We start from the raw sequence: 23,732 nt of genomic DNA, 5'->3' as shown, positions 1-23,732 counted from the left end.
GGAGCGGGCACCGAGGAGCCGCGAGCCGCGTCGGGCTCTCCCCGCCCCCCGGGGCCGCCGCCGGCCGAATGGCTCCGCGCGACGTGTCGGTGGCGGCGGCGACGGCGCGGGCTCTTCCGGGAGCCGCCGCTTCCTGCCCAGCATCGCGCAGCCTCGGCGCCGGCGCGCACGGCTCAGCCGCCGCACGCGCGCTCGCCCGCACCATGCGCCCCGCGCCGCCGCTGCCGCTGCTGCTGCTCGCGCTGCTGGCCGCGCCCGCCGCCGGCGCCCGCACGGCCGAGTCCGCGCCGCCGCCCGCCCCGCGGCCGGGCAACGACACCCGCGCCGGCGGCTTCAACGGCACCGGCGACGCCCTGATGACCCGCGTGTCCACGCTGCTCCGCGACCTGCCCGCCCTGAAGGCGGCCGTGATCGTGGCGTGCGCCCTCTCGGCGCTGCTCGTCGCCTGCCTGCTCCTGCGCGTCCTCAGGTGGGTCCCGCGCGCTCCCCGCCCGCCGCGCGCCGCCCCGCCGGGTCCCGGGGCTGGCAGGGTCTCCCGGGGGGCGCCTCCGGGGCTGGCTGGGTCTCCCGGGGGGCGCCTCCCGGGCTGGCTGGGTCTCCCGGGGGACGCCTCCCGGGCTGGCTGGGTCTCCCGGGGGACGCCTCCCGGGCTGGCTGGGTCTCCCGGGCGCGTCGTCGGGCGTCTCTTCCTCTTTCTTTAACCACGCGGAGCGCAAATCCTGGGTTCCATCTGTGAACGCCGCGCCGACGCTGGCCGCGAGGTTTAGCCTTGCACGCATTTCCCAGAGGCACGAGGGCTTAACCCAGTCTGCACCAGGTCGGTCAGACCTGGTCCTGCGCTCCCTGTTCCGTTCTGGCATCGGCTGCCCCGCCCCCTCCCCACCTGCCGCATTTCTTTCCCTACAGTTCTAATGCAAGGGCGGGGGTAGGTCCCCAAGAGCCCGTTGGAGGGCGCTTCGAGCCTGGGGTTGGGGCCGGTTGCCTGGTGGTCCTCGGTGGCCCCCATGGCTTTCTGTTGCGAGGTGGGTGGGTGTGGGGCTGGTGTTGGGGGGAGAGGGCTAATGGTTCCCCTGCCTGACCCGGCCGCCCCAGGAACAACCTGGGGTGTCCTTGGAGGTTGCTCAAGTTCGCAGAGAAAGTGTCTGGGGACTTGGGCCCGATGACCCGGGTCCCTGGAGTGGTCAGGTGGTTGGGCCCGCAGAGAATGCAGGCCGACAGCTCTCTGAGTGCCTGGGAAATCCTGTTTTTGCAGGAAATGAGCCCGGCATGCCTTGGCCGGGAGCTCTGGGTGTGTGTGTGTGTGGGGTCGCTGTGGGGCCAGCCCCGCCACTGCAGGTGCAGGGGTGCTCCAGTGTTTGATCAGCTGTTGCAGGCTGGGGCCCAGCTGGCCCCATGGAGGCAGGGGGAGGGGCTGCCTGCTGAGGTCTGCCCTGGGCTCAGCCACTTGGAGGCTGGGTGTTTCCCATGGCCTCATCCCTCTCCCCGCCAACTTCAGGGGCGCCTTGTGGGGCCCCAGCTGGGCCCAGCCTACGGCAGCAGGCTGCCAGCCCTCCTGCGCTCTGTTGGGCTCAGCTCCTGCACGGGGGCACAGTGCCCCCTTAGGGCAGGGGTATCCGGGCGGAGGCGGGCCTGGCACTCAGCAGAGATGCCACTGTTGTCATTAACGGGTCCTGATTGCCTTGGGCTGACCGAGAGCCCAGAGCAGCTCCTAGCCTGCAGGTTGGAAACATTCAGCTCAAAATAGGCAGCGCCCTCGAGGCTGTGTTCTCTTTAAGAAGTGTTTGAACTACTTTTCCAGTCCCCTGTTATCACGCAGGAGTGCGGTGGGGGTGGGGGAGAGGAGGCAGCAGGCGGCCAGATGTGGGGGCCTCGCCTGTGTCTGAGCGGGGGAGCGGCACTCAGGCCTGGGCGATGGCAGGGGGGATGCCAGCGCCGGGCAGGACCCTCCTCCCCTCCTCCTCTTCCCGGAAGGCGCTCTTGCCCGGTGGGTCCCCTGCTGCTCCCTGGCTCTGCAGGGTTTGACAGCAGGAAGGTCCCGGGGGCTGCACAGACCCGCTCCCTCCTTTGCAGATGAGAGAGTTGAATCCCAGAGAGTAGAGGAAGTGGAGATGCCAGCACACTTTTCAAGTTGGTGTGGCCCTGGCAGGGCCGGCACCTTTGGCTGCTGCTCCCTGGTCGCTCCCCCCCCCCCCCCCCCCAGCCTCTGCGGATCCCTCCATCAGGCTCGCCAGATGCCTGCGCTGTTGGCTGGGGTCCTCTTAGCCATCTGCTCTCCACCGCCTTTGTACATAGGCACCGAGTCCTGCTGTTCCCTCTGGGTCCCCCGAGCCGGTCTCACCCCTGCCCACACCGCCTTCCCCCAGGGAAGCTCCTACTGCTGCTGCCTGCCTGTCCTGAGCCTCACAGTGGCACCCGTCCTTCTGGGGTCCGGCCTCTCTGGGGTGCTGGTCTCCCGCCCACCCCCTCACCTCCCATCCAGCCCCGGTGCAGGGGCAGGGCTGGCTCTCCACGGCCCTCTGCCTGCTGGACCTCCGGGGCTTCTGCAGGGGCGCCGCGCGGCGGGGCTGCCTTGTCCTGCTCTGACCCTCTCCCCTGCTGCGGCTCTGGACGCGACCCCCGTCTCTGCAGGCTGGCGGCTCTGGACCTTGCCCCGTGCATCTCTGACACCCAGTGTGTCTCCTGGCACAGTGGTGTTTCGTGGATATTTTTAGCCAAAGAATGCTGCTCTCCCAAGCATTCGTGGTCTCTCTGTGACGGCGCACGGCTCTGGCCGGGCCCCGTGAGGCTGGGTTATGCTTGGTGGGGGGCTCTCCTTTGCACGTGTGCAGACAGGGGGACAGTGTCGCGTGCGTCCTAGCCCCTCGGTGGCCTTCCTGTCTGTCTGCCCAGAAACCTTGCCAGACTGTAGGAAATCGTGGGTCTCAGGACACTTGAAATCAGAAGCGGAGTACGGATTCTGTTGACTGCACGCCTGTCCTCTCGCACAGCGGTCCCGATCCCCGGGCGTGTGTGTTTCACGGCAGAGCCTCCGGGTTGGTCAGAGAAAGGCCGGTGCCTGTGCATTGGCTCCTGTGCATTGGCTCTGCTGTGAACAGTGTGAAATGACCCACACGGCCCAGTGCCCCACAGCCGGGCCTGGGCTTAAATACCCAGCAGTTGGGTGTTGGTGAAACAATCACGGGGGATGAGAAGGAAACCCGTGGAGGACGGTGCTGACACCGGCGTGGACAGGGGCCTGTAAGAGCTGTGGGGAAACGGAGTTGAAGGTGAGGTCGCTTTGGGTGCGAAACCGCCGTGAAGTGCACGCGTGTTTTTTGTGATAGGCGTGATCTGTGATCTTTCTGAAGGACACTCGTGTGCGCGGGTTCGAAGTGCTCTTGTATGAAAACACACGTGTCTTTCCACGCCATTTTCCACGCAGCCCCTTCTCCTGCTTGCTGTACCCCGAGCAAAACCGGTTACAAAGCAGCGTGTGTTCTTCGAAGTCACTGAGAGTAACCCTAAGTTATAAACAGTGGGTGTGCGAGGTCGTGTGTGCGTGGGGGAGGGTGACTGTCTTTGTAGTCTGTTATTCGTGACCCGTTTCCCTGCCGCCTGAATGTTTTATGCCCAGCCACGCGTGTGAGTGATGTCCCGCGGGTGCCTTCTGCTCTGTGCTGTGTTCTGGGGGTTCGCCCTGACACCCAGCCACGCGTGTGCGTATGTCCCGCGGGTGCCCTCTGCTCCGTGCTGAGTTTTGGAGTCATTGTTGGCCCAGCCACGCGTGTGCATGACGTCCGTGGGTGCCCTCTGCTCCGTGTTCTGGGGGGTTGCCCTGGCCCAGCCACGCGTGTGCATGACGTCCTGCGGGTGCCCTCTACTCAGTGTGTTTTGGGGGCATCGTCCTGGCCCAGTCATGCGTGTGCGTGACGTCCCGCGGGTGCCCTCTGCTCCGTGTTCTGGGGGGTCGCCCTGGCCCAGCCACGCGTGTGCATGACGTCCTGCGGGTGCCCTCTGCTCAGTGTGTTTTGGGGGCATCATCCTGGCACCCAGCCATGTGTGTGCATGACATCCTGCGGGTGCCCTCTACTCAGTGTGTTTTGGGGGCATTGTCCTGGCCCAGTCACACGTGTGCGTGATGTCCCGCGGGTGCCCTCTGCTCCGTGTTCTGGGGGGTCGCCCTGGCCCAGCCACGCGTGTGCGTGACGTCCGTGGGTGCCCTCTGCTCCTTCTGTGTGTGGGGGGTCGCCCCAGCACCCAGAGGACAGCCATCCTTCATTCCTGCTGAGATCTGAGGGGCAGCTGTAGAAGTGGCAAATACTAACCTCCCACACTCAGTTTGTGTGAGAATGGGGAAGCGTGGACACATTGGACACAGCAGAGGATCAGGTTTTTCCCTTTCTGAGTTGGGAGCTGGCTTTGATGCCTCTCTCCGTGAGGACGGGAGCCGGTCCCTGGGCAGTCTTCACCGGGGCAGTGTCGTCGGTTGTGTCTGGAGAGCTTTGGGTGGGACTGGGGACCTTGCTGCCGGCCTCTCGTGAGCAGGGCCCCCAAGGCTGCTCAGCACCCAAGTGCTCGGGACAGCCCCCTTCAGCAGGTGCCGTGGGGCGGCTGGGGCTCCGGCGTGAGCAGGTTAACGGGTGTCTGTTTCCCATTGTTTTCAGTGCTGCGCAGAGGGAGATTGTATGAGTCCGGGTCCTGGCTTGGCTTTGAGCCCCGAGTGTCCCCTTGTATTTAAAACACTCCGCAGACAGGTGTGTTTCACACCCGGCCTTCTGCTCCTGCTTCTGCCCAGGCGGCGGCCGGAACGCCTGGACAGGTGCGCAGTGAGAGGTCATCTGCCGCAGAGCGCCTACAGAGGAAGTCGTGGGTTCTACTGTTCACGTGCCCTGTGAGGGGGGTGCCCTGTGCCTGCCCGTTCCCGGCCCTGTGAGCCCCGGTTCCTTCCGGAGCAAAATCCCTCTTTAACCCAGGCTCCTGGCCTCTGGCTCACTCCAGGACAGCAGGCACGCGGAGGGCTGGGTGGGGGCAGGGAGGACCCCTTCCTTCCTCCCCACCGGGAGTTCACAGGGAGGCTGGGTGTCTCGCGTCCTCTCGCGGACCATGGTTTATGGCTGATGTTTCGGGCCTGGCTGGGACCGTGGATTTAGAATCATGCTGTTACGATTCCACTTGGAGACGTCTGTGCAGTTCCAAGAGGCCCTGATGGGAGTCCGCGTTGCGGGTGACTGCCCTGGCGTGCTGGCAGGAGCGTGGGCGGGGCCCTTCCCAACCCGGAGGCTGCGCTGTGGGGGTCTCTGCATTCGGATCCCCTCTCACCTCCCTTCCTCCACCCCAGGGCAGAGCGGGAGGGCTGTGGGGGGCGCCCGGTGGGTTTGTGGGAAGGGCAGGACAGACGCCCCTGTGTCGGGGTTCTGTGTCCGGCTGGGTCTGTCCGGCACCAGAAGACACGGCTGAATGGACAGAGCATTCTCCTGGGGTGTCTGACGAGCGCCTGGGGAACAGAGGGGTGCTGAGGTGGTGGGGCGTTCGTTGGAGGCCCAGGGGCGTTGTTTACCTCTGGCAGGGAGGACAGAGCCCTGACAGTTTCTGCCCGGTGGGTCAGGAGCCCCCAGTTCCAAGGGGAGCCGCTTGGTCAAGTGAAAAAGGCTGGTCCTGGGGACAGAGGGGCGGGCGAGCCAGCATGGGAGGTAAGAGGGGTCCTCCCGGGCCAGGCTGGGGTGGGGGAAGGGAAGTGGGGTCCTCCCAGGCCAGGCTGGGGTGGGGGAAGGGAAGTGGGGTCCTCCCAGGCCAGGCCGGGGTGGGGGAAGGGAAGTGGGGTCCTCCTGGGCCAGGCTGGGGTGGGGGGAAGGGAAGTGGGGTCCTCCCGGGCCAGGCCAGGGTGGGGGAGGGAAGTGGGGTCCTCCCGGGCCAGGCCGGGGTGGGGGAAGGGAAGTGGGGTCCTCCCAGGCCAGGCCGGGGGAAGGGAAGTGGGGTCCTCCTGGGCCAGGCTGGGGTCGGGGGAAGGGAAGTGGGGTCCTCCTGGGCCAGGCCGGGGTGGGGGAGGGAAGTGGGGTCCTCCCGGGCCAGGCCGGGGTGGGGGAGGGAAGTGGGGTCCTCCCGGGCCAGGCGCGGGAGCAGGTTTTGCTGTGGGTGGGTTTTGTAGTCACTTGGAAATCACGATGTTGATCAGAATCACGGTGAGCAGTCATTGTTAATTATTATTATATTTAATTATAATTATTGATCCCTTCCTGTGTGCCGGGCTGTGTGCCGAGAATTTCACATTTCCTCCAACCAGAGGTGCAGCTGGGGGGGCAGACCAAGGCCCGGAGGGTGGTCTGGCTGACTGCCGTCACGTGGGTTTAGGGAGACAGCAGCGCCCGCTGGAGGGCTGGGATCTGTAGTAGGTCGGGGGAGCGAGTGGAGCAGGTGTGTGCAGGAGCGGCCATGACGAGGTCAGCGTTGTGAGGTCAGCGTATCGGGGTCAGCATTGCGTCTGCCGAGTGAGCCCGTGGTGGTGCGTGGCTGCAGCCGGGCACGGGTGAAACTGCATCACACAAAGGCCGGCCCTGCAGGAGGGCGCCTGGGCTCGGAGTGGAGGGGTTGGGAGCGTTTGCCCAGGAGGAGTGGCCTCTGGAGTAGGGGTGCAGAGGGCTGACCTGGCAGGCCCCCCCCACGTGGCAGGGACAGGTGGCCGCCAGGAGCAGCGCTGGGGCCTCCTGGCAGTGGTGAGGCTCCCGAAAGCCCCTCCTGTCCCCGTGCTGCTGGCTTCCCGTGGGAGCCCCACTCCCCACCTGGCACCGCCTACAAAGTAAGGCAGACCCAGCCCTTTGCAAACACTGCAGCACCAGGCCCTGGGCACTGCTGTGGCTGGGAACAGGTCACACGGGCGGAGGGTGGGCCGAGTCTGGTGCCCCAGGGGCCGGGCACAGAGCAGGTGAAACCCACGGAGTCACCCGTGCCTGGCCTCCATGGCAGGATCCTGCAGGGCAGGCTGAGCCACGTGCCGGCGGCCAGTGTTGGGGTCACCGTGGTGCTGCTTGGTCAGTCATGAGGGGGCGCAAGAGGAAGCAGCTGGGGTACACAAGCAGCAGCCGGGACCCCTGAGCCGTGGTGCATGCTGGGGCCAGCGCGTGCACCGGTCCATCTCTTGTGCTGTGCAGCCAGGACCGGTCAGCATGGGCAGGAGCAAGGGCAGAGGCTGCACAAGCCTGGCCCCCACGCGTGATGTGGTGCCTGGCCCCCACGCGTGATGTGGTGTCTGGTCCCCATGCATGACGTGGTGTCTGCCCCCACACGTGATATGGTACCTGGCCCACGTGTGATGTGGTGTCTGGCTCCCACGCGTGATGTGGTGTCTGCCCCCACGCGTGTTGTGGTGTCTGAACTGCGTGCTGTTTTTAGCAGCTGAGGTCGTTGGGAACACCTAAAATTTGGGGTCTTCACGTGAGAGTCTCCTCTGCTGCTCCTCTGGCCAGATGGGACAGCTGGAGGTGCCAGGCTCCTGTCCACGGGTCGGACGGTCAGGGGCTGGGGAGGCGTCCCCACCTGGGCTGGGCATGGTGCTGCTGTGTCTCCCTGGCTCCGGACGAGCACAGACTCTGCGCTATCACGTGTGTTCCATGTTTACGTCACACAGGCCGGCTGCACTGGTTCCTGTGTTGTGGTTTCCTGGGACAATGGGGTTAGTGACCTGGAACTCGGGTCACTGCGCTGGGCTGGGTGTTGGGACACAGGAGCTGCGGTGTACAGGGAGGGGCAGCCCCAGGCCAGGGGTGGGGCTGAGCCCACGCGCCCGGCTGAGTCCACTCTGCAAGCCCTCACAGGCACGCACACACACACACACACCCACCCAATCTGCCATCTGCTGGTTTATTCCCCAAGTGGCTGCAACAGCTGGGACTTGGCCAGGTCGAAGCCAAGAGCCTGGAACTCCATCTGTCCGGGTCAGGGCTCCAAGGACTTGGGCTGCCTCCCCAGGCACACTAGCAGGGAGCTGGATCAGAAGTGGAGCAGCTGGGACTCAAACCATTGCTCATACGAGATGCCGGCAACGCAGGTGGCAGCCTAACCCACTGTGCCACAGCACCAGCCCTGTCTTTCTGGTAAGGTTGGAGACACCCAGAGGCCAGCTCGGCAGCATGAGTACAGGGAAGTTGCTTCTGCCTCTGCTCCCTGCTGATTTGTCCGTGAGTGAAGTCTTCGCCCGTGCTGCGCCGGCTGCAGCATTGGGGCTCATCTCGGCTCTGGAATCCACGGGCAAGTTGCCCTGGTAAACAGACTCTTCCATTGTCCTGCAGGGCTTCCTTGTCAGTCCTGCGTCTCGGGTTTCCTTCCCGGTTTCTCGTGTTCCACCTGCTTCCCGGCGCCAGGAGAGCAGGGCAGAGCGGCAGAGGGGCTGGGCTGGGGGGTGGTCTCCAGGATGCCTTGCGAAGGGCCTCCCGCCCGAGGGGCAGCCCGGACCAGATTAGCAGTCACCGATTTGCACTGGACGAGGCTTGTCAGTTGCTAACAGAGAGGCCAGAGCTCTGCCTCCCTGGAGGGATTAACGTGGCTCTCTTGAGAGCGGGTTAGTTATCCGGACAGTGGATGTTGTAGGGTGTCTGGGCCCCTCTCTGCCCCTCGCCCTTCATGCCCTTCGCCATGCACAGGGCAGCACAGCCTTTGCCAGAGCCTGAGCAGGTGGAGCCGCTGGTCCTGGACTTCAGCCTCTAGAGCTGAGCTGAGCAAACCCCTCTGAAACAGCACAGGAAGCCACCCAGGGCAGGCAGTCACCTGCTGGGGGAGAACCCCCGTCCCGTGCTGGGGAACCTGGGCCCCTCCCCAGTCTGACTCCTGACTCCACCCTCCGCCAGTGCGCCCCTGGGAGGCAGCAGGGGAGTGGCTGAGCTACGTGGGCTCCTGCCGCCCACGTGGGAGATCCGGACGGAGTTCCCAGCCCTGGCTGTTGCAGGTATCTGGGGAGTGAACCAGAGGATAGGAACTCTCTGTCTCTGTCTAAGTTGCACTGTCTCACAAGTAAATGAATTTAAAAAGGTCCAGCATCGAGCCACAGCAGGTAAAGCCACTGCCTGTGGTGCCAGCATCCTGTATGGCTGCCAGTGTGTGTCTTGGCTACTCCACTTCCCATCCAGCTCCCTGCTGGTGGCCTGGGAAAAGCAGCAGAAGATGGTCCAAGTGCTTGGGCCCCGCACCCACATGGGAGACGTGGAAGAAGCTCCTGGCTCCTGGCTTTGGCCTGGCTCAGCCCTGGCCATTGCCACCATCTGGGGAGTAAACCAGCGGGTGGAAGACCTCTCTCTGTGTCTCTCCTTCTCTCTTTCTAACTCTAATTTTAAATAAATAAATAATTAAATAAAGTATTTAAGCAACTGTCCTCAAGCATCCTGTTACAGCCACTGAAAATGGACTAAGACACTTGTTTTGAATTTTATTTATTTACTTATTTTAAAAATAGGACATATATTCATATGGCTCAAAGTTGACAAGGAACAGAAAAGTGTATGGTGGGAAATCTTACCCCGCCTCCGCACCCAGCTTACCTCACCGACAGCTGTCAATCTCTTAGGAGTTTTCCAGAGTGATTTTATAAATGCAGAAACAGAGGGGTGTAGTTTATCACGCACACACACATCTGTGGCCCCTGGTGTTCGTAAGAACTTTATCGAGACACAATCATGTAGCACACAGCTCACCCACAGAAAGTGGTCGTCAGTGTATTCAGCGTTGTGTGTCCCTCAGTGACGTCAGTTTGAGAACAGTGACGTCAGTTTGAGAACATGTCGTCACTCCACACCAAAACCCTGCACTCCTGGCAGGTGCGCCCCGTGCCCCGCCCCGTGCCCCGCCCCCAGCTCCAGGCAACCCCGGTTCACTGAGTCCGTGGATTTCCGTGTTCTGGTTTCACGTGTGAGTGGGGCTCCCCGGTGTGTGGTCTCGGGAGTGGCTTGCTTCTTGGCGTGTTTCCAGCGCTCATTGGTGTTCTGCACGGGTAAGTTGCTCATTTCTCTTTCCTGCCACACGGTCCTCCGCTGAGGGGCCTTTCACCAGGGCGGTCACTGGGTGGGTCTTGGAGGTGCCCTGCCCTCTGGCTGCTGCTCAGACCCCCGTGTGCAGGTTTTGTGTGGACATGCGTTTGCCTTGCTCGGAGGCACCTGCCGTGGAGCTGTTTACCCTTCTCACGCTGCCCGGCTGTTTCCCAGAGTGCTGTGTGATTCCACATCTCACTGCAGGTGTGAGGGTTGCAGGTTCCCCAACCGCGTCCTCTCCCAGGCGGTGACTGTGCTGAGGGTGGGTGTGGCATCGTGGTTTTTGGCAGGTGTGACGTGGTATCTGTGTGGTTTTTGGCAGGTGTGACGTGGTATTTGTGGTTTTTAGTGGATGTGATGTGGTTCATGTGGTTTTTAGCAGGTGTGACGTGGTCCATTGATCTTTAGTGGGTGTGACTTGGTATTATGTGATCTTTAGTGGGGGTGATGCGTCTCGTCTGGTTTGGATCTGCGTTACACGGATGGTGAGTGAGGTGGACCTTTGCCTTGCTTTTGGCCGTTTGTATACCTTTCTGTGTGCAGCTTTTGGCCGTTTGTATACCTGTCTGTGTGCAGCTTTGGCCGTTTGTATACCTGTCTGTGTGCAGCTTTGGCCGTTTGTATACCTGTCTGGGTGCAGCTTTGGCCGTTTGTATACCTGCCTGGGTGCAGCTTTGGCCGTTTGTATACCTGTCTGGGTGCAGCTTTGGCCGTTTGTGTACCTGTCTGGGTGCAGCTTTGGCCGTTTGTATACCTGTCTGGGTGCAGCTTTGGCCGTTTGTATACCTGCCTGGGTGCAGCTTTGGCCGTTTGTATACCTGTCTGGGTGCAGCTTTGGCCGTTTGTGTACCTGTCTGGGTGCAGCTTTGGCCGTTTGTAGACTGCCCAGGTCCTTGGCCCCCTTTTTAATTGGATTACTCGTCTTTCTGTTACTGGGGTGTGAATGTTCTTTGTACGTGAGGCGCTCTAATACAAATGCTTTTATCGAGTACAGGGTTTGCAAGTGATTTCTCCCAAACCGTGGGTTGTTTCTGCGTGTGCCCGGTGATGCCTTGAAGTCCCACAGAAGTCGTTCACGTGGATGACGTCTGTGTGGTCTCCTTTCTCCTTTGCTGCCTGCTGTGGTCTGAGTCTGACCATCTCCTCTGAAACTCCTGCTGAAATCGGATCACCACTGTGGTCGGGAGGGGTGGCTGTAAGAGCTGACGGGATTGCTCGGTGGGCTCCACCTTTCCTGTGGAGTGGGCCAGCTCTCAGGCGAGCGGGTGAGGGGTGGGCCGGCTCTCAGGGGAGTGGGTGAGGGCTGGGCCGGCCGTCACAGGAGCGGTGCTTGTACATCAAGGCCCCTCTGGCCCCTCGCCCGTCTGCATGTACCTGCTCGCCTGCCTGCTCCCCGCCCTGGGTTGGAGCAGCACGAGGCGCCCTCTGGGCTGTGCTCTGGGACTCCCAGCCCTCAGGGTGAGAGCCAGGAGGACCTCTTTCCCTTGGAAGTGAGCCCGCCTCCAACGTCTGCTAAGGGCAACAGCAAATGGATTTAAGTCACCGCCTCTGCTTCCGATGTTACATTTGAGACACCGACGTCTCATGTTGGGTCGCGAACGTTCCTGCTGGGTTTGCTCTATGAATTCTGCAGCGTTCTAGTTGTGGGTCCTGCACAGAAGTCTTACGTATGTATACACTTACATAGAAATTCCATTTTGAGGGATTTTGTGTGTATGGTGGAGTTAATTCTTTTATGTGGTGCTATGGGGGTCAGACTTGGTACTGTCGTGTGTAGATGTCCTGCATATCTTTTATTCTATTATTGTTTTTAAAAGATTTATTTATTTATACGAAAGGTAGAGGTACAGAGAGGCAGAGACAGAGAGAGAGACAGACAGAGAGGTCTTCCATCCGCTGGTTCACTCCCCAGATGGCCACAATGGCTGGAGCTGCGCTGATCTGAAGCCAGGAGCCAGGAGCTTTCTCTGGGTCTCCCACGTGGGTACAGGACTTGGAGGCCATCTTCTGCTGCTTTCCCAGACCATAGCAGAGAGCTGGATCGGAAGTGGAGCAGCTGGGACTCGAACTGGGGCCGTATGGGATGAAGGCACTGCAGGTGGCGGTTTTACCTGTTACACCACAGCACCGGCCCCCGCCTATCTTTTACACATATGCTGTCATGTTGCTCTTTTTTTATTTTTTATTTTATTTTATTATTTTTTGAACAGGCAGAGTGGATAGTGTGAGAGAGAGAGACAGAGAGAAAGGTCTTCCTTTTGCCGTTGGTTCAGCCCCGAGTGGCCGCTGCGGCCAGCGCACCGCGCTGATCCGAAGCCAGGAGCCAGGTGCTTCTCCTGGTCTCCCATGCGGGTGCAGGGCCCAAGGACTTGGGCCATCCTCCACTGCCCTCCCAGGCCACAGCAGAGAGCTGGCCTGGAAGAGGGGCAACCGGGATAGAATCCGGCGCCCCAACCGGGACTAGAACCGGTGTGCCGGCGCCGCAAGGGGAGGATTAGCCTGTTGAGCCGCGGCGCCGGCCACTCTTTTTTTAAATAAAGGTTTTATTTACTCATTGGAGAGGCAGAATTAAAGACAGAAGAGGGAGCAACAGAGAGAGAGAGAGAGAGAGAGAGAGAGAGAGTTCTTCTATCTGCTGGTTCAGTCCCCAGATGACTGCAATGGCTGGAGCTGGGCTGATCTGAAGCCAGGAGCTTCCTCCTGCTCTCCCATGGGGTGCAGGGCCCAAACACTTGGGCCATCCTCCACTGCCCTCCCGGGCCACAGCAGAGAGCTGGATTGGAAGAGGGGCAACCGGGACACCAACCACATCCCTTATGGGGTGGCGGAGGCTTAGCCTACTGTGACACAGCTCTGGCCCTGTTGCTTTGTAAAAGCCTCTTGGGACAGGTGTCGTGGCACAGCAGGGTCAGCCACTGCTCGCTGTGCCGGCACCCGTATTGGAGCGCTGGTTTGAGTCCACCTGCCGTGCTTCCTCTCCAGCGTTCCTGCCAACGCTGCTGGGAAGACGGCAGAAGAGGGCCCAGCTGCTTGGGTCCCTGCCCCTCATGTGGAAGACTTGGCTGAAGTTCCAGGCTTCTGGCTGTGGCCCGGCCCAGCCGTGGCCATTGGTGGTCATTTGGGGAGTGAACCAGCAGATGGAAGACCTCACTTTCAGGGCCGGGGCTATAGCATAGCTGGTAAAGCCACGGCCTGCAGTGCCAGCATCCCACATGGGCACCAGTTCGAGTCCCGGCTGCTCCACTTCCGATCCAGCTCTCTGCTGTGGCCTGGGATGGCCCAAGTCCTTGGGCTCCTGCACCCGTGTGAGACCCAGAAGAACTCCTGACTCCTGGTTTTGGATTAGCTCAGCTCCTGCCATTGAGGTCATTTGGGAAGTCAACCAGCAGATGGAAGACCTCTCTCTCTCTCTCTCTCTCTCTCTCTGCCTCTCTGTAACTCTGCCTTCCAAATAAATAAATAAATGTAAAATAAAAAAAACCTTACTCTTCCTCATCCTGTCACTTTGCCTGTCAACTAAATAAATCAATCTTAAAAAAAAAAAAAGAAAGAGGGACTGACACTGTGGCGCAGCGGGTAAAGCTGCTGCCTGCAGTGCCGGCATTCCATTTGGGCGCCGGCTGAAATCCCGGCTGCTCCACTTCCAATCCAGCTCTCTGCTATGGCCTGGGAAAGCAGTAGAGGTCAGGCCAGGTGCTTGGGCCCCTGCACCCATATGGGAGACCCGGAGGAAGCTCCTGGCTCCTGGCTTCAGATCGGCACAGCTCCAGCCATTGTGGCCAACTGGGAAGTGAACCATCGGGTGGACGATCTCTCTCTCTCTCTCTTTCTGCCTCTCTGTAACTCTGCCTTTCAAATAAATAAATACATCTTAAAAAGAGAGAATTGTTCCACCTTAGGGCATATCCAGGTTCAAAATCACCCACCATCTCTGAGAGGCCGTCTCTGCGTGTTGGCTCCTCGGAGTTCGTGCGTCCTACAGCGTCAGCCTCTGTCCACGCCGCCCCGTTGGTGGCCCGGGAGGTGCTATTGCACGTGGGCGAGGCGGGTCCCTAGCACAAGTTCCTAGAATGGGGACTGCTGGCCACGGCCTGTTCCTCGGTGGCGGCCAGGCCCTGGCAGCCGGCTCCTGGCCGTGCTGTGACAGTCTGCACGCCCATGGGCAGTCGTGAGAGTTTCCATGCATCCTTGCCAACAGGCATCTGATGTTTGCTCCGCTTAGAGGTGGAAAAGATTCTCTGTGAGGACTGGATTTTCACTTCCGCACCGAGTGTGAGACTGGGGGCTTTTCACTAAAACGCAGGGCTGCTGTCCAGGCGTGTGTGTGTGTGTGTGTGTGACAGAGAGAGAGAGAGAGAGAGAGAGAGAGAAGAGAAGAGGGAAAGAGAGAGAGAGAGGGGAGAGAGAGAGGGAAAGAGAGAAAGAGAGAGAGAGATGGAGAGAGAAAGAGAGAGAGAGAGATGGAGAGAGAGAGAGAGGGAGAGAGAGATGGAGAGAGAGGGAGAGAGAGAGAGGAAGAGAGAGAGAGGGAGAGAGAGAGGGAAAGAGAGAGAGAGAGAGGGAAAGAGAGAGAGAGGGAGAGATAGAGAGAGAGTCGAGAGAGAGAGAGAGAGGGGGGAGAGAGAGAGAGAGAGAGGGAGAGAACTGCCTGGGCCGTGTCCTGGGCCAGGTGTGTGCCTGTGGGAACTGGTGCGCATGTCCTGGGCCAGATGTGTGTGTGCGTGAGCGAGAGAGAGAGAGAGAGAGAGAGAGAGGAGGGAGAGAGAGGGAGAGAGTGAGAGAACTGCCTGGGCCGCGTCCTGGGCCCGTCACTCAGGTTACTGGTTTTTTATCGACGAGTAGGAACTCAGAACGGACTAAGGAGCTGAGCTTGTCACCACTCGCGCCGCTTCGGCTTGGATGACTTGTAGCATCGTGGCTCTGGAGTGTCCTGCTGTCTCCTAGGTTTTGCCGTCTGCGTTCAGGTCTGGTCCTCTGGTTGTGCCTCCCGCCTTGGAGATCCGCCCTGTTCCCTAGTGGATTCCGGGGCGCTTGGCCCCGGCTGAGCAGGCACCCCGGGCCCAGCGTCTGTCGGGGACTTAGGGCAGCTCTGCCGGAGGGGGCTTCGCCTCTTCCAGGGCTGCTCCTGATGTGGGCGTGCGCAGGACAGGTGCAGGAGTCAGCCCATGTGAGGGACACACGCTCCCGGACAGGGCCAGGGCGCTGCCCGCCACGGAGGGAGAGACAGAACGGAGCCTGCAGGCATCTCCCACCCGACCCTGAAGGAAACGGTGGGCGCCCCGGGCTGCGCCCCCCAGCCTGGCCATGCCGCTCGGCTCCTTCCACACCGGGCGCCCTGGGCTGCAGCCTGGGGGCTGGGCAAGCCAGGGCTCTGGCGGCCCCTCGCGCTCGGCCGCCCCTGAGGCTCCTTTTTTCCCCAGGTCCGGCCGGAGGCTCAAGAAGACACGCAAGTATGACGTCATCACCACGCCGGCCCGAGCGCGTGAGATGGCGCCGCTGAACGAGGAGGACGACGAGGACGAGGACGCCACGGTGTTCGACATCAAGTACAGGTGTGGGGCGGGGCTGGAGGGGAGGGGCGGGGCTGGAGGGGAGGGGAGCGGAGGGGAGGGGAGCGGAGGGGAGGGGAGGGGGAGGGGAGGAGAGGGCCAGGCCCAGGCGAGGCGGGCGGGGTGCGGCCTTGCCAGGGCTAGAAATGTGGCTGCTTTGGGCTTTTTTCCATTTTATTGGAAAGGGACAAGGAGGGGAGGGGGAGGGGGGAGGGGGGAGAAGAGAGGGGAGGGGAGTGACGGGGAGGGGGAGGGGGAGAGGGAGGGGGAGAGGAGGGGCTGAGGTCTTCCATCCTCTCATTCACTCCCCAAGCGCCTGCGGCAGCCGGGCCGGGCCAGTCTGGAGCCAGGAGCCTGGAAGCTCCGCGGGCTCTCCCCATGGCTGGCAGGGGCCCGGGTGCTTGGGCCGTCTGCAGGGTGGGCGTCAGCAGCGCTGGCCCGGAGCCGGGCACTGCACGCCGCCCTGTCTCGGGGTTCTCTGTGTACGCACGGAGAGCCTCTCTATTGAGGCTTCTTGGACTTGGCCTCCGAGTTCCTGGGTGGCAGTGGGGCTTCAGGCCCCTGGCCAACTCCTGATTGGCGGCAGGGGTGCTTCTGTTGCTGGACCATGAGGGGGAGTGCTGGCTAGCAGGCAGGCCCGCCCCGCCGCCCCCTGCCTCCCTCCCTCCTGTGTTACCCGTGGGGGGGGCAGTCGCAGGAGCCCGCCTCCTGGTCCTTTTCCTCAGCTCAGTGTAGAAATAAAAAGCTGGGGAACATCTCGCAGGGGCTTTTATTAGACAGAAGAGAAACTTAATTGATTGGCAGGCGACAGAGAGCGCGTCTGGCCCGAGAGGGAGCCCAGGCGGATGCCCCGAGCGGGACGCCGGCCCTGAAGAAGTGTCCCGGGGTTCTAAGGCGTGCTGTCTGCTCACTGGGTCATTCTAGGGGGTGCCCACTGGACGGGGGTTTCATGCACGCATGTTGATTGGCTTGGGGCTCATGGAGGGAGCAGGGGCCTCCTGGAGATGTCTGTGTCCTTAGGGCCCAGCCCCCTCCCCTGCCAGCTCTGGGTCAGAGATGGCAGCCACCTGGAGGTGTGGCTTAAAGCCCCAAGGTCACACAAGATAACCAGGGTCTCCTGGAGCCAGTCCGACTCCCCCCAGGGAGAGCCCCCTCTTCTGCCAGCTCTGAGTGGAAGATTGCACCCACCCAGGTGTGATCTAAGGCCGTGAGGTCACACACGCAGCACGGGAAGCTGTTAGTGGGGGAGATGCCGGTCGGTGTGGAGACAGCTTCCCAGCCGCAGCCGGCAGCCTGCGTGTGCAGGACGTCCTACCTGTGTCTGAGGGGCCACAGACCCCAGCCCCACTGCACGGCCTCACCTCCCTCCCTCCCTCTCCCTCTCTTTCCCTCCCTCCCTCCCTCGCTCCCTCCCTGTCTCCCTACTCCCTCCCTCTTTCCTTCTCTCCATGTATTTATTTATTTGAGTTACAGAGGAAGGGACCGATCTTTCGTCTGCTGGTTCACTTCCCAAGTGGCTGCAGTGACCGGGGCTGGACCGGGAGGAGCCAGGAGCTTCATCCGGGTCTCCCACGTGGGTGCAGGGGGTCCCATGCGGGTCATGGGCCGTCCTCCACAGCTGTTTCCAGGCCATCAGCAGGGAGCTGGCAGCTGGGACACAAGGGGACGCCCGTGTGGGAGCCGGTGTGGCAGGCGGTAGCTTTCCCAGCTGCGCCACAGTGCCGGCCCTGCTGGTGGGGTTCCATGACCCAGCCCCCCGTGCCCAGGTGGCTGCTGCTGGTTTTCATTAGACGCTTCTCCAGGCTTTATGGAGGTCGTCTTTGCTTCAGCGTGGTGGTTCTCTGGGAGGAAGTCACTGAGCGCCCATGGAAGGGAGTGTCTGGTGGAGCTGCACGGGGCCGGCGTTGCTGCCGACTGTGTGCGGAGGGGCTCCCTGAAGGGCCGAGCTCTGCTGTTGTCATCTCCTGTGCTCTGATGGCCCCTCAGGCTCTCACAAGCTTTACCAGCCTTGGCTGGTGGGGAGGACCCCCGTCCCATGTCCGAGAGCCTTGGGTCCAAGTCCGCGCTTGGCCCCCGAGTCCAGCTTCCTGCCGAGGCACACCGCGGAGGCAGCACGGTGGTGGCTCAGGTGCTGGGGTCCCTGCCTCCTGGGAGACCTGGGTTGTGTCCCGGGCTGCTGACTTCGGGCTGCGCCAGGACTGGCTGCTGCGGTCACCTGGGGGGTGGCCCAGCAGATGAAGGCCTGTGTGCCTGTCTCTGTCTGTCTGCCTTTCGAATTAAAGTCAAAAACAAAACCAGAATGCCCCGGGCCTGTTTCCTTGTCCCCCCTTTGGGGCTGTGTCCGGCTGGAGCGCTTCTTTCCTGGTGTTCGGTGGAACGCGGCTGTGGGGGTCAGTGGGACTATTTAGTCTCTGACTCCGAGGTTTATCCATTTCACCGAGTTTTCAAGCGTATTCTCTGCAAGTTAACAAATTCGCTTCTTGTCGCCGTCGAAATCTTTGTAGCACCTGAACTGTGGCCCCACCCTCACATCTCATTCTTTTTTTCATTTTTTTAAAAAAATTATTTTAAAAGATTTAATTATGTATTTGAAAGGCAAAGTTACAGAGATGAAGGGGCAGAGAGAGAGAGAATCTTCCATCCGCAGGTTCACTCCCTGAACGGCTGCAACAGCCGGCGCTGCATGGTAGACACTGCAGAGGGAGAGCAGGGAACTGGATCCCCTGCGGCCTCACTGTGAACCCCTAGCGTGCATGGGGACCTCACCGTGAACCCCTGGCGAGAGTGGGGGCCTCACCGTGAACCCCTGGCATGAGTGGAGATCTCACTGTGAACCCCTGGTGTGCGTGGGGACCTTACCGTGAACCCCTGGCGAGAGTGGGGGCCTCACCGTGAACCCCTGGCAAGAGTGGGGACCTCACCGTGAACCCCTGGCGTGCGTGGGGATCTCACCGTGAACCCCTGGCATGCGTGGGGATCTCACCGTGAACCCCTGGCGTGAGTGGGGACCTCACCGTGAACCCCTGGCGTGAGTGGGGACCTCACCGTGAACCCCTGGCATGTGTGGGGACCTCACCGTGAACCCCTGGCGTGCGTGGGGACCTCACTGTGAACCCCTGGCGTGCGTGGGGACCTCACCGTGAACCCCTGGCGTGAGTGGAGGCCTCACCGTGAACCCCTGGCGTGTGTGGAGGCCTCACCGTGAACCCCTGGCGTGTGTGGAGGCCTCACCGTGAACCCCTGGCGTGCGTGGGGACCTCACCGTGAACCCCTGGCATACGTGGGGTCCTCACCGTGAACCCTGGCGTGCATGGGGGCCTCACTGTGAACCCCTGGCGTGTGTGGGTTCCTCACCGTGAAACCCTGGTGTGCGTGGGGACCTCACCGTGAACCCCTGGCATGTGCGGGGACATCTCTGGGGCGTTCGTTTGTGTGGGAATGGGACTGTGCTGTCCGTGCTGTTTCGGGACATTTTCGCCCTTGTAAACCACTTTTCAGGTCAAGGAGCACTGCGGATGTGGATTTCTAGGCCCCCTGTAGGTCTGGCTCATTTCTGGAGAGCGCTGCGGGCTGCCTGTGCGCAGGTCTGGTTTTTCCTGTGTGGACAGAGCTCGTCCGGATGTGGGGGTTCTTTGCAGGACGCAGACTGCCTTGAAGTCGGATGCGTGGAGACTGACTCTGGGCTATTTTACGATTGAGTGGAAAGAGGAAAGTGGTGTTTTTGGTGCCAGGAGGGTTTGTGGCTACGCATGTAGCCCTCTGATAACATCTCATGCCCAGGGCCAGGCAGGAAGTGCAGAGGGAGGAGGGGGGCTCCCGCGGGCTTGGCCGGCTGCCCTCGAAGTCGAAGTCGCTGCGCGCCGCTGGGGCTGGAGGAGTCCCTGGGAAGAGGCCCGCAGTGTGCAGGACCATATTGGGGAGGGGTGTCTAGCTGAACCAGAGAATCAGAAACACTGGCTCAGTGGGGTGCGCAGAGCCCCCGGCTTCCAGAGGGCCCAGATCCCAGGAAGGAGGCCTTTGGGTTTTGGTTGTATGTGTTGATCCTGGTTGGCCCCGGGTGCAGCTGTGGGGCCCTTTGGGGTCTCTGTGATTCCCGGGTTAGCACAGGAGACTGTTCCACTCTGCCGCCAGGAGAGGCAGATGTCGCTGTCCCTCCTGTGGGGGGTGTGAGCCCTGCCAGCGCTGCCTCCCACAAGGAGGGTCTCTGCCCCGTGTCCTGTGCGTGGCCCACGTGGGTGCCCGCCTTGTGCCCGCCTCTCCCTGCCTTCGGCTGGAGCTTCCTGCGGGGAGCGGAATGAGCAGCTGATGGGGTTCCCACTGCGCCGCTCGCACGGTGCTGGCGCCTTGTGTGGGGAGCAGAGCCCTGCTGGGAGGGCTGGAACAAGACAGACAGGGGGACGTGCTCACTCCCGGCCGTGGCTCTGAGTCCCTGTGGACCCTCTGCCCACCCTGGGCTTCCCATGCTCCGGGGAGGCTGAGCCGCTGCGCTGCCGGGTGCGTCAGCAGGTGGGTGGCTGCGGGCCGTGGGGATTGCAGGCTGCTGAGGCCTGGGAGGTACTCCGAGGGGCCAGCGTTAGAGAGGGAGGGGGAGTCAGAACGAGAGATCCTTATTCCGCTGGTTCACTCCTCAAAGGGCCGCGATGACCAGGGCTGGCCCAGGCCGAAGTCAGAAGCCAGGAACCTCATCTGGGTCTCCCACATGGGTTCAGGGACCCAAACACCTGGGCCATCCTCTGCTGCTTTCCCAGGTGCATTGGCAGGGAGCCGGATCAGAAGTGGAGCAGCCAGGGCTCGAATCAGTGCCTGTATGGGATTATGGGATGCCGGCATTGCAGGCAGTGGTTTTACCCTCATTCCAGAATGCTGCCCCCAGAAATAACTTTAAGTTCATTGCTTTATATCTATCCAGTGCGTGGTTAGGTGGTGTCTGTGGTCGGCGCCAGTAGGCGATAGGCTCTGTCCTTCCCAGGTCCCTGGAGCTGGAGCCCGGGGACAGGTTCAGTTTGCGGATGGCATTCATTGCACACGTTCTTCCCCTCTGTGTTCTGACGGTGCCTGGGCCAGGTGAGCAGGCTCAGATGGGGGTCTTGCCTGTGGAAGTGCCTGGCCCTGGCAGGACACAGCACTGATCTGACAATTGCATGAGCCCAGGGCCACGTGTGACCCACTGCCTGCTCCCGGACAGTCACTAGGGCTGGGTTTACATTTCAGCGGTTGAAACAGAGCCCTGTGCAAGCACAATTCACAACAACAACAAAAAATCACAATTCCCTGTTCAGTGTCCATGGAGTTGTACTGGAACACAGTTGTTCCAGGCATTCCTGCGCTTTCTGTGGCTGCTTTTCTTTTCCTCTCTCCCTTCCTTCCCTCCCCCTCCCCTCCCCCTCCCCCTCCCTTCCCCCTCCCTTCCCCCTCCCCTCCCCCCTCCCTTCTCCTCTCCTCTCCTCTTCTCTGATTTATCTGCCTATTTGAAAGAGTTAAACAGAGAGAGAGAGGTCTTCCATCTGCTGGTTCACCTCCAATTGGTCCCAATGGCTGGAGCTGCGTTGATCAGAAGCCAGGAGCCAGGAGCTTCTTCTGGGTCTCCCATGTGGGTGCAGGGGCCCAAGGACTTGGGCCATCTTTTGCTTCTCCAGGCCATAGCAGAGAGCTGGATCGGAAGTGGAGCAGCTGGATCTCCAACTGGCACCCATATGGGATGCCAGCACTGTAGGCGGCGGCTTTACCTGCTACGCCATAGCGCCGCCCCCTTGGCTGCTTTTCCATCACAACAGAGGTTGTCCTGTTGACTTCTACAGTGTACCGCCCTTGGCATAGACAGCCATAGAAGGGCCAGGATGGGGTCGGGGGTGGGGGGCGCTACAGGAGTGAGGAGTGGGGCTGGTGGTGTGGTGCAGTGAGTTAGGCTGCTGCCCGCAATGCCGGCATCACCCTTGAGTGCTGGTTTGAGTCCCAGCTGCTCCACGTATGGCCCGGCTCCCTGCTAATGCCTTGAGAAAGCAGTGGAAAATGGCTAAGTCCTGGGGAGACCTGGCGGAAGCTCCTGGCTCCTGGCTTCAACCGGGCTCAGCCCTGGCCATTGCGGCCATCTGGGGAGTGAACCAGCGGATGGAGGACCTCTTTGTTCCTCTCTCCCTCTCCTGCTGTAACTGTGCCTTTCAAATAAATATTTTTTTGGGAAAAAGCAAGGTGCTGTGTGCCGGCGGTCTGTGTAGGGGAAGGTGCTTCCCGGGCGGGAGGGGCGCCTTCCACACGGCACACGCAGGTCCTGTGGCTGGGCTGTGTGCAGGGACGGGGAGGAGAGCGCCACCTAGCGCCGGAGGCTGCTGGGGTCAGGACAGGGGCTGCGCTCTGGCTGAGGCACTGACTCTGGGCTTCCTTCGCTTTCAGGTAGAGCCCGTTTGCCAGCCTGCTGTCGTCCTGTGGGAACTTGGCCAGCTGCAGCCTGGGCTGTGAAGGATCTGGGAGCCGCCTGGCGTCCGAGGGGTTAAAACCAAAGCAAGCACAACTTGGGAAACTCCAGCACACCCATCGCTCAAGGTCACGGCAAGCCTGTTTCCAGCGCTCCACGCCGCAGTCACTGCAGTCACTGTCGCTGTCTTGGTGGCCCCTTTAAAATGGCACCACCCTCTCGCTCCAGGAGGGCTGGCCTTGCCCAGGGGCGCGGGTAGAAGTAGTGAAACCTCCAGCGGGGAGGTGGAGAGTGCACAGCGGCCTGAGGACCAGGAGTCTCCACCCCGCGCTGCCCCGGGCCTGCCTGCCAGGCGGCACCCCCGTCTTTCTGGCCTGAGCGGGGCCACCTGCCAGTGGTGAACACGGCCACGGCTCCACTCCCTTCCTAAGGGTCCCACGATGGGCACGGCACGTTTGCAGGCGGTTTTGAGTATCAGGGAACAACGTGTGCACATGTGTGCACGCGCGCGTGTGTGTACACGTGTGTATACGGCTTAGGTAACTGTGGGAAAGCGCTCCTTGGGTCTGGTTCCTGGCATCTTGTGCTGTCCGTGCGCCTCTCTGCCCAGTGGCGGCCCCACTGTTTGTCTTAGAAGCGTGCCGGGAACAGAACCACCGCGTGGGTGAAGCAGTGGTGGCTTGGCTGCCTGGTGGCCCCCATCCCGGTGGGAAGCCCCTCCCACAGCCTCACCCCGGGGTTGGGCTGCAGATGAGCCTTGGCACCCTGGGGTTTGGCTTTTGAGACGGTGCCACCCCTCTCTGTCTCCCCCTGTGTGGGAGGGGACCCCGGCCTGCCTGATTCCCCCCATTTTCAAGCCCCTCGGTTTCCTGAGCAGGGGCTGCCGGTGTGGTGGGGTCCCCCACGGACATGGGTGCTGCGTGCCGGAGGGGGAGCCCCTGGAAGCCCCTGGCAGCATCCTGCCGCCTCTGCTCTTTGTCCCTCTCCCCCATCCGGCAGAGGAGTGAACTGGAAACAGACTGAGCCCTGTGGCTGGGAGCCGCACCCTCCCCTCCAGGCTGGGACGGGCTCACACCGGGTGAGCGGCAGCCAAGGCCTTCAGAAATGCCGGGTTCCCGGCCTTTGGTGCGGCCCCGGCTGCCCGGCGGGCAGGCACAGTGCCTGGAGGGAGTGGCCGCCGCCAGTGCCTTCCAGATCCTGGGTGGGACTTCAGCAGCGCGGGCTCACAAATAAAGAGCGTTATGCGTGAAGCGTGCCTGCGTGGCTCGGGTGATTCTCCAGTGGGAGCAGCACGGAGGGCCTGGAGGGGGCCCAGGCTGTGTCCAGAGAGTGTGGACCTGGCCACGTCCACCACTGCCTCCTGCCCGGCATTGAGAGTGGGATCCGTGCAGGCTGGGCTGATGCTCAGGGCCGGCTGCCATCCCGGCTGGGGCCCGAGGCCGGGCGACTTCCTCTCCTTCACTCCTCAGAGCCCCCCCACCAGGGGGGCTTCCCATGCTCTCAGTCTCTGCAGAGCCGCGTGCTCGGGAGCCGGGATGGGGGACGGCAGAGGGCATGTGCTCCAGGCCCCCCGGCTCCTCGTGGCAGAGGCCTGGCCCATGGTCCGCTTGCCTTTTGGCAGTGAGGTTACACTTGGGGACCCATCTCCCGCTGCTGCCCGCGTCTTCCTGACATGCTGGGGTGACCTGCGGGGCCAGTGCAGGGTCAGTACTGACGCTGGGGCTGGCCCTGCTGTGCCCACATTCCTGTGTGGAGTGCTGGGCGGGGCTGGGGGAGAGCCAA

The 23,732-nt window shown here is 61.8% G+C and overlaps 1 protein-coding gene across 1 annotated transcript; it reads left to right on the top strand.

Annotated features, from left to right (window-relative positions):
* Positions 1 to 203: 203 nt before the first annotated feature.
* On the top strand, positions 204 to 23,167 carry FAM174B (family with sequence similarity 174 member B). Its single transcript, XM_062204899.1, has 3 exons — positions 204 to 469; positions 15,410 to 15,541; positions 21,929 to 23,167. Exons 1-3 carry the CDS (start codon positions 204 to 206, stop codon positions 21,930 to 21,932), a joined length of 402 nt encoding a protein of 133 aa, XP_062060883.1. The 3' UTR covers positions 21,933 to 23,167.
* The last annotated feature ends 565 nt before the right edge of the window (positions 23,168 to 23,732 follow it).

Source organism: Lepus europaeus, chromosome 11 (genome assembly GCF_033115175.1).
Source record: "Lepus europaeus isolate LE1 chromosome 11, mLepTim1.pri, whole genome shotgun sequence".
In the NCBI taxonomy this organism is placed as follows: Eukaryota; Metazoa; Chordata; class Mammalia; order Lagomorpha; family Leporidae; genus Lepus; species Lepus europaeus.
Note: the sequence above shows the minus strand (reverse complement) of the source record. Positions and strands in the feature narration are given on the sequence as shown.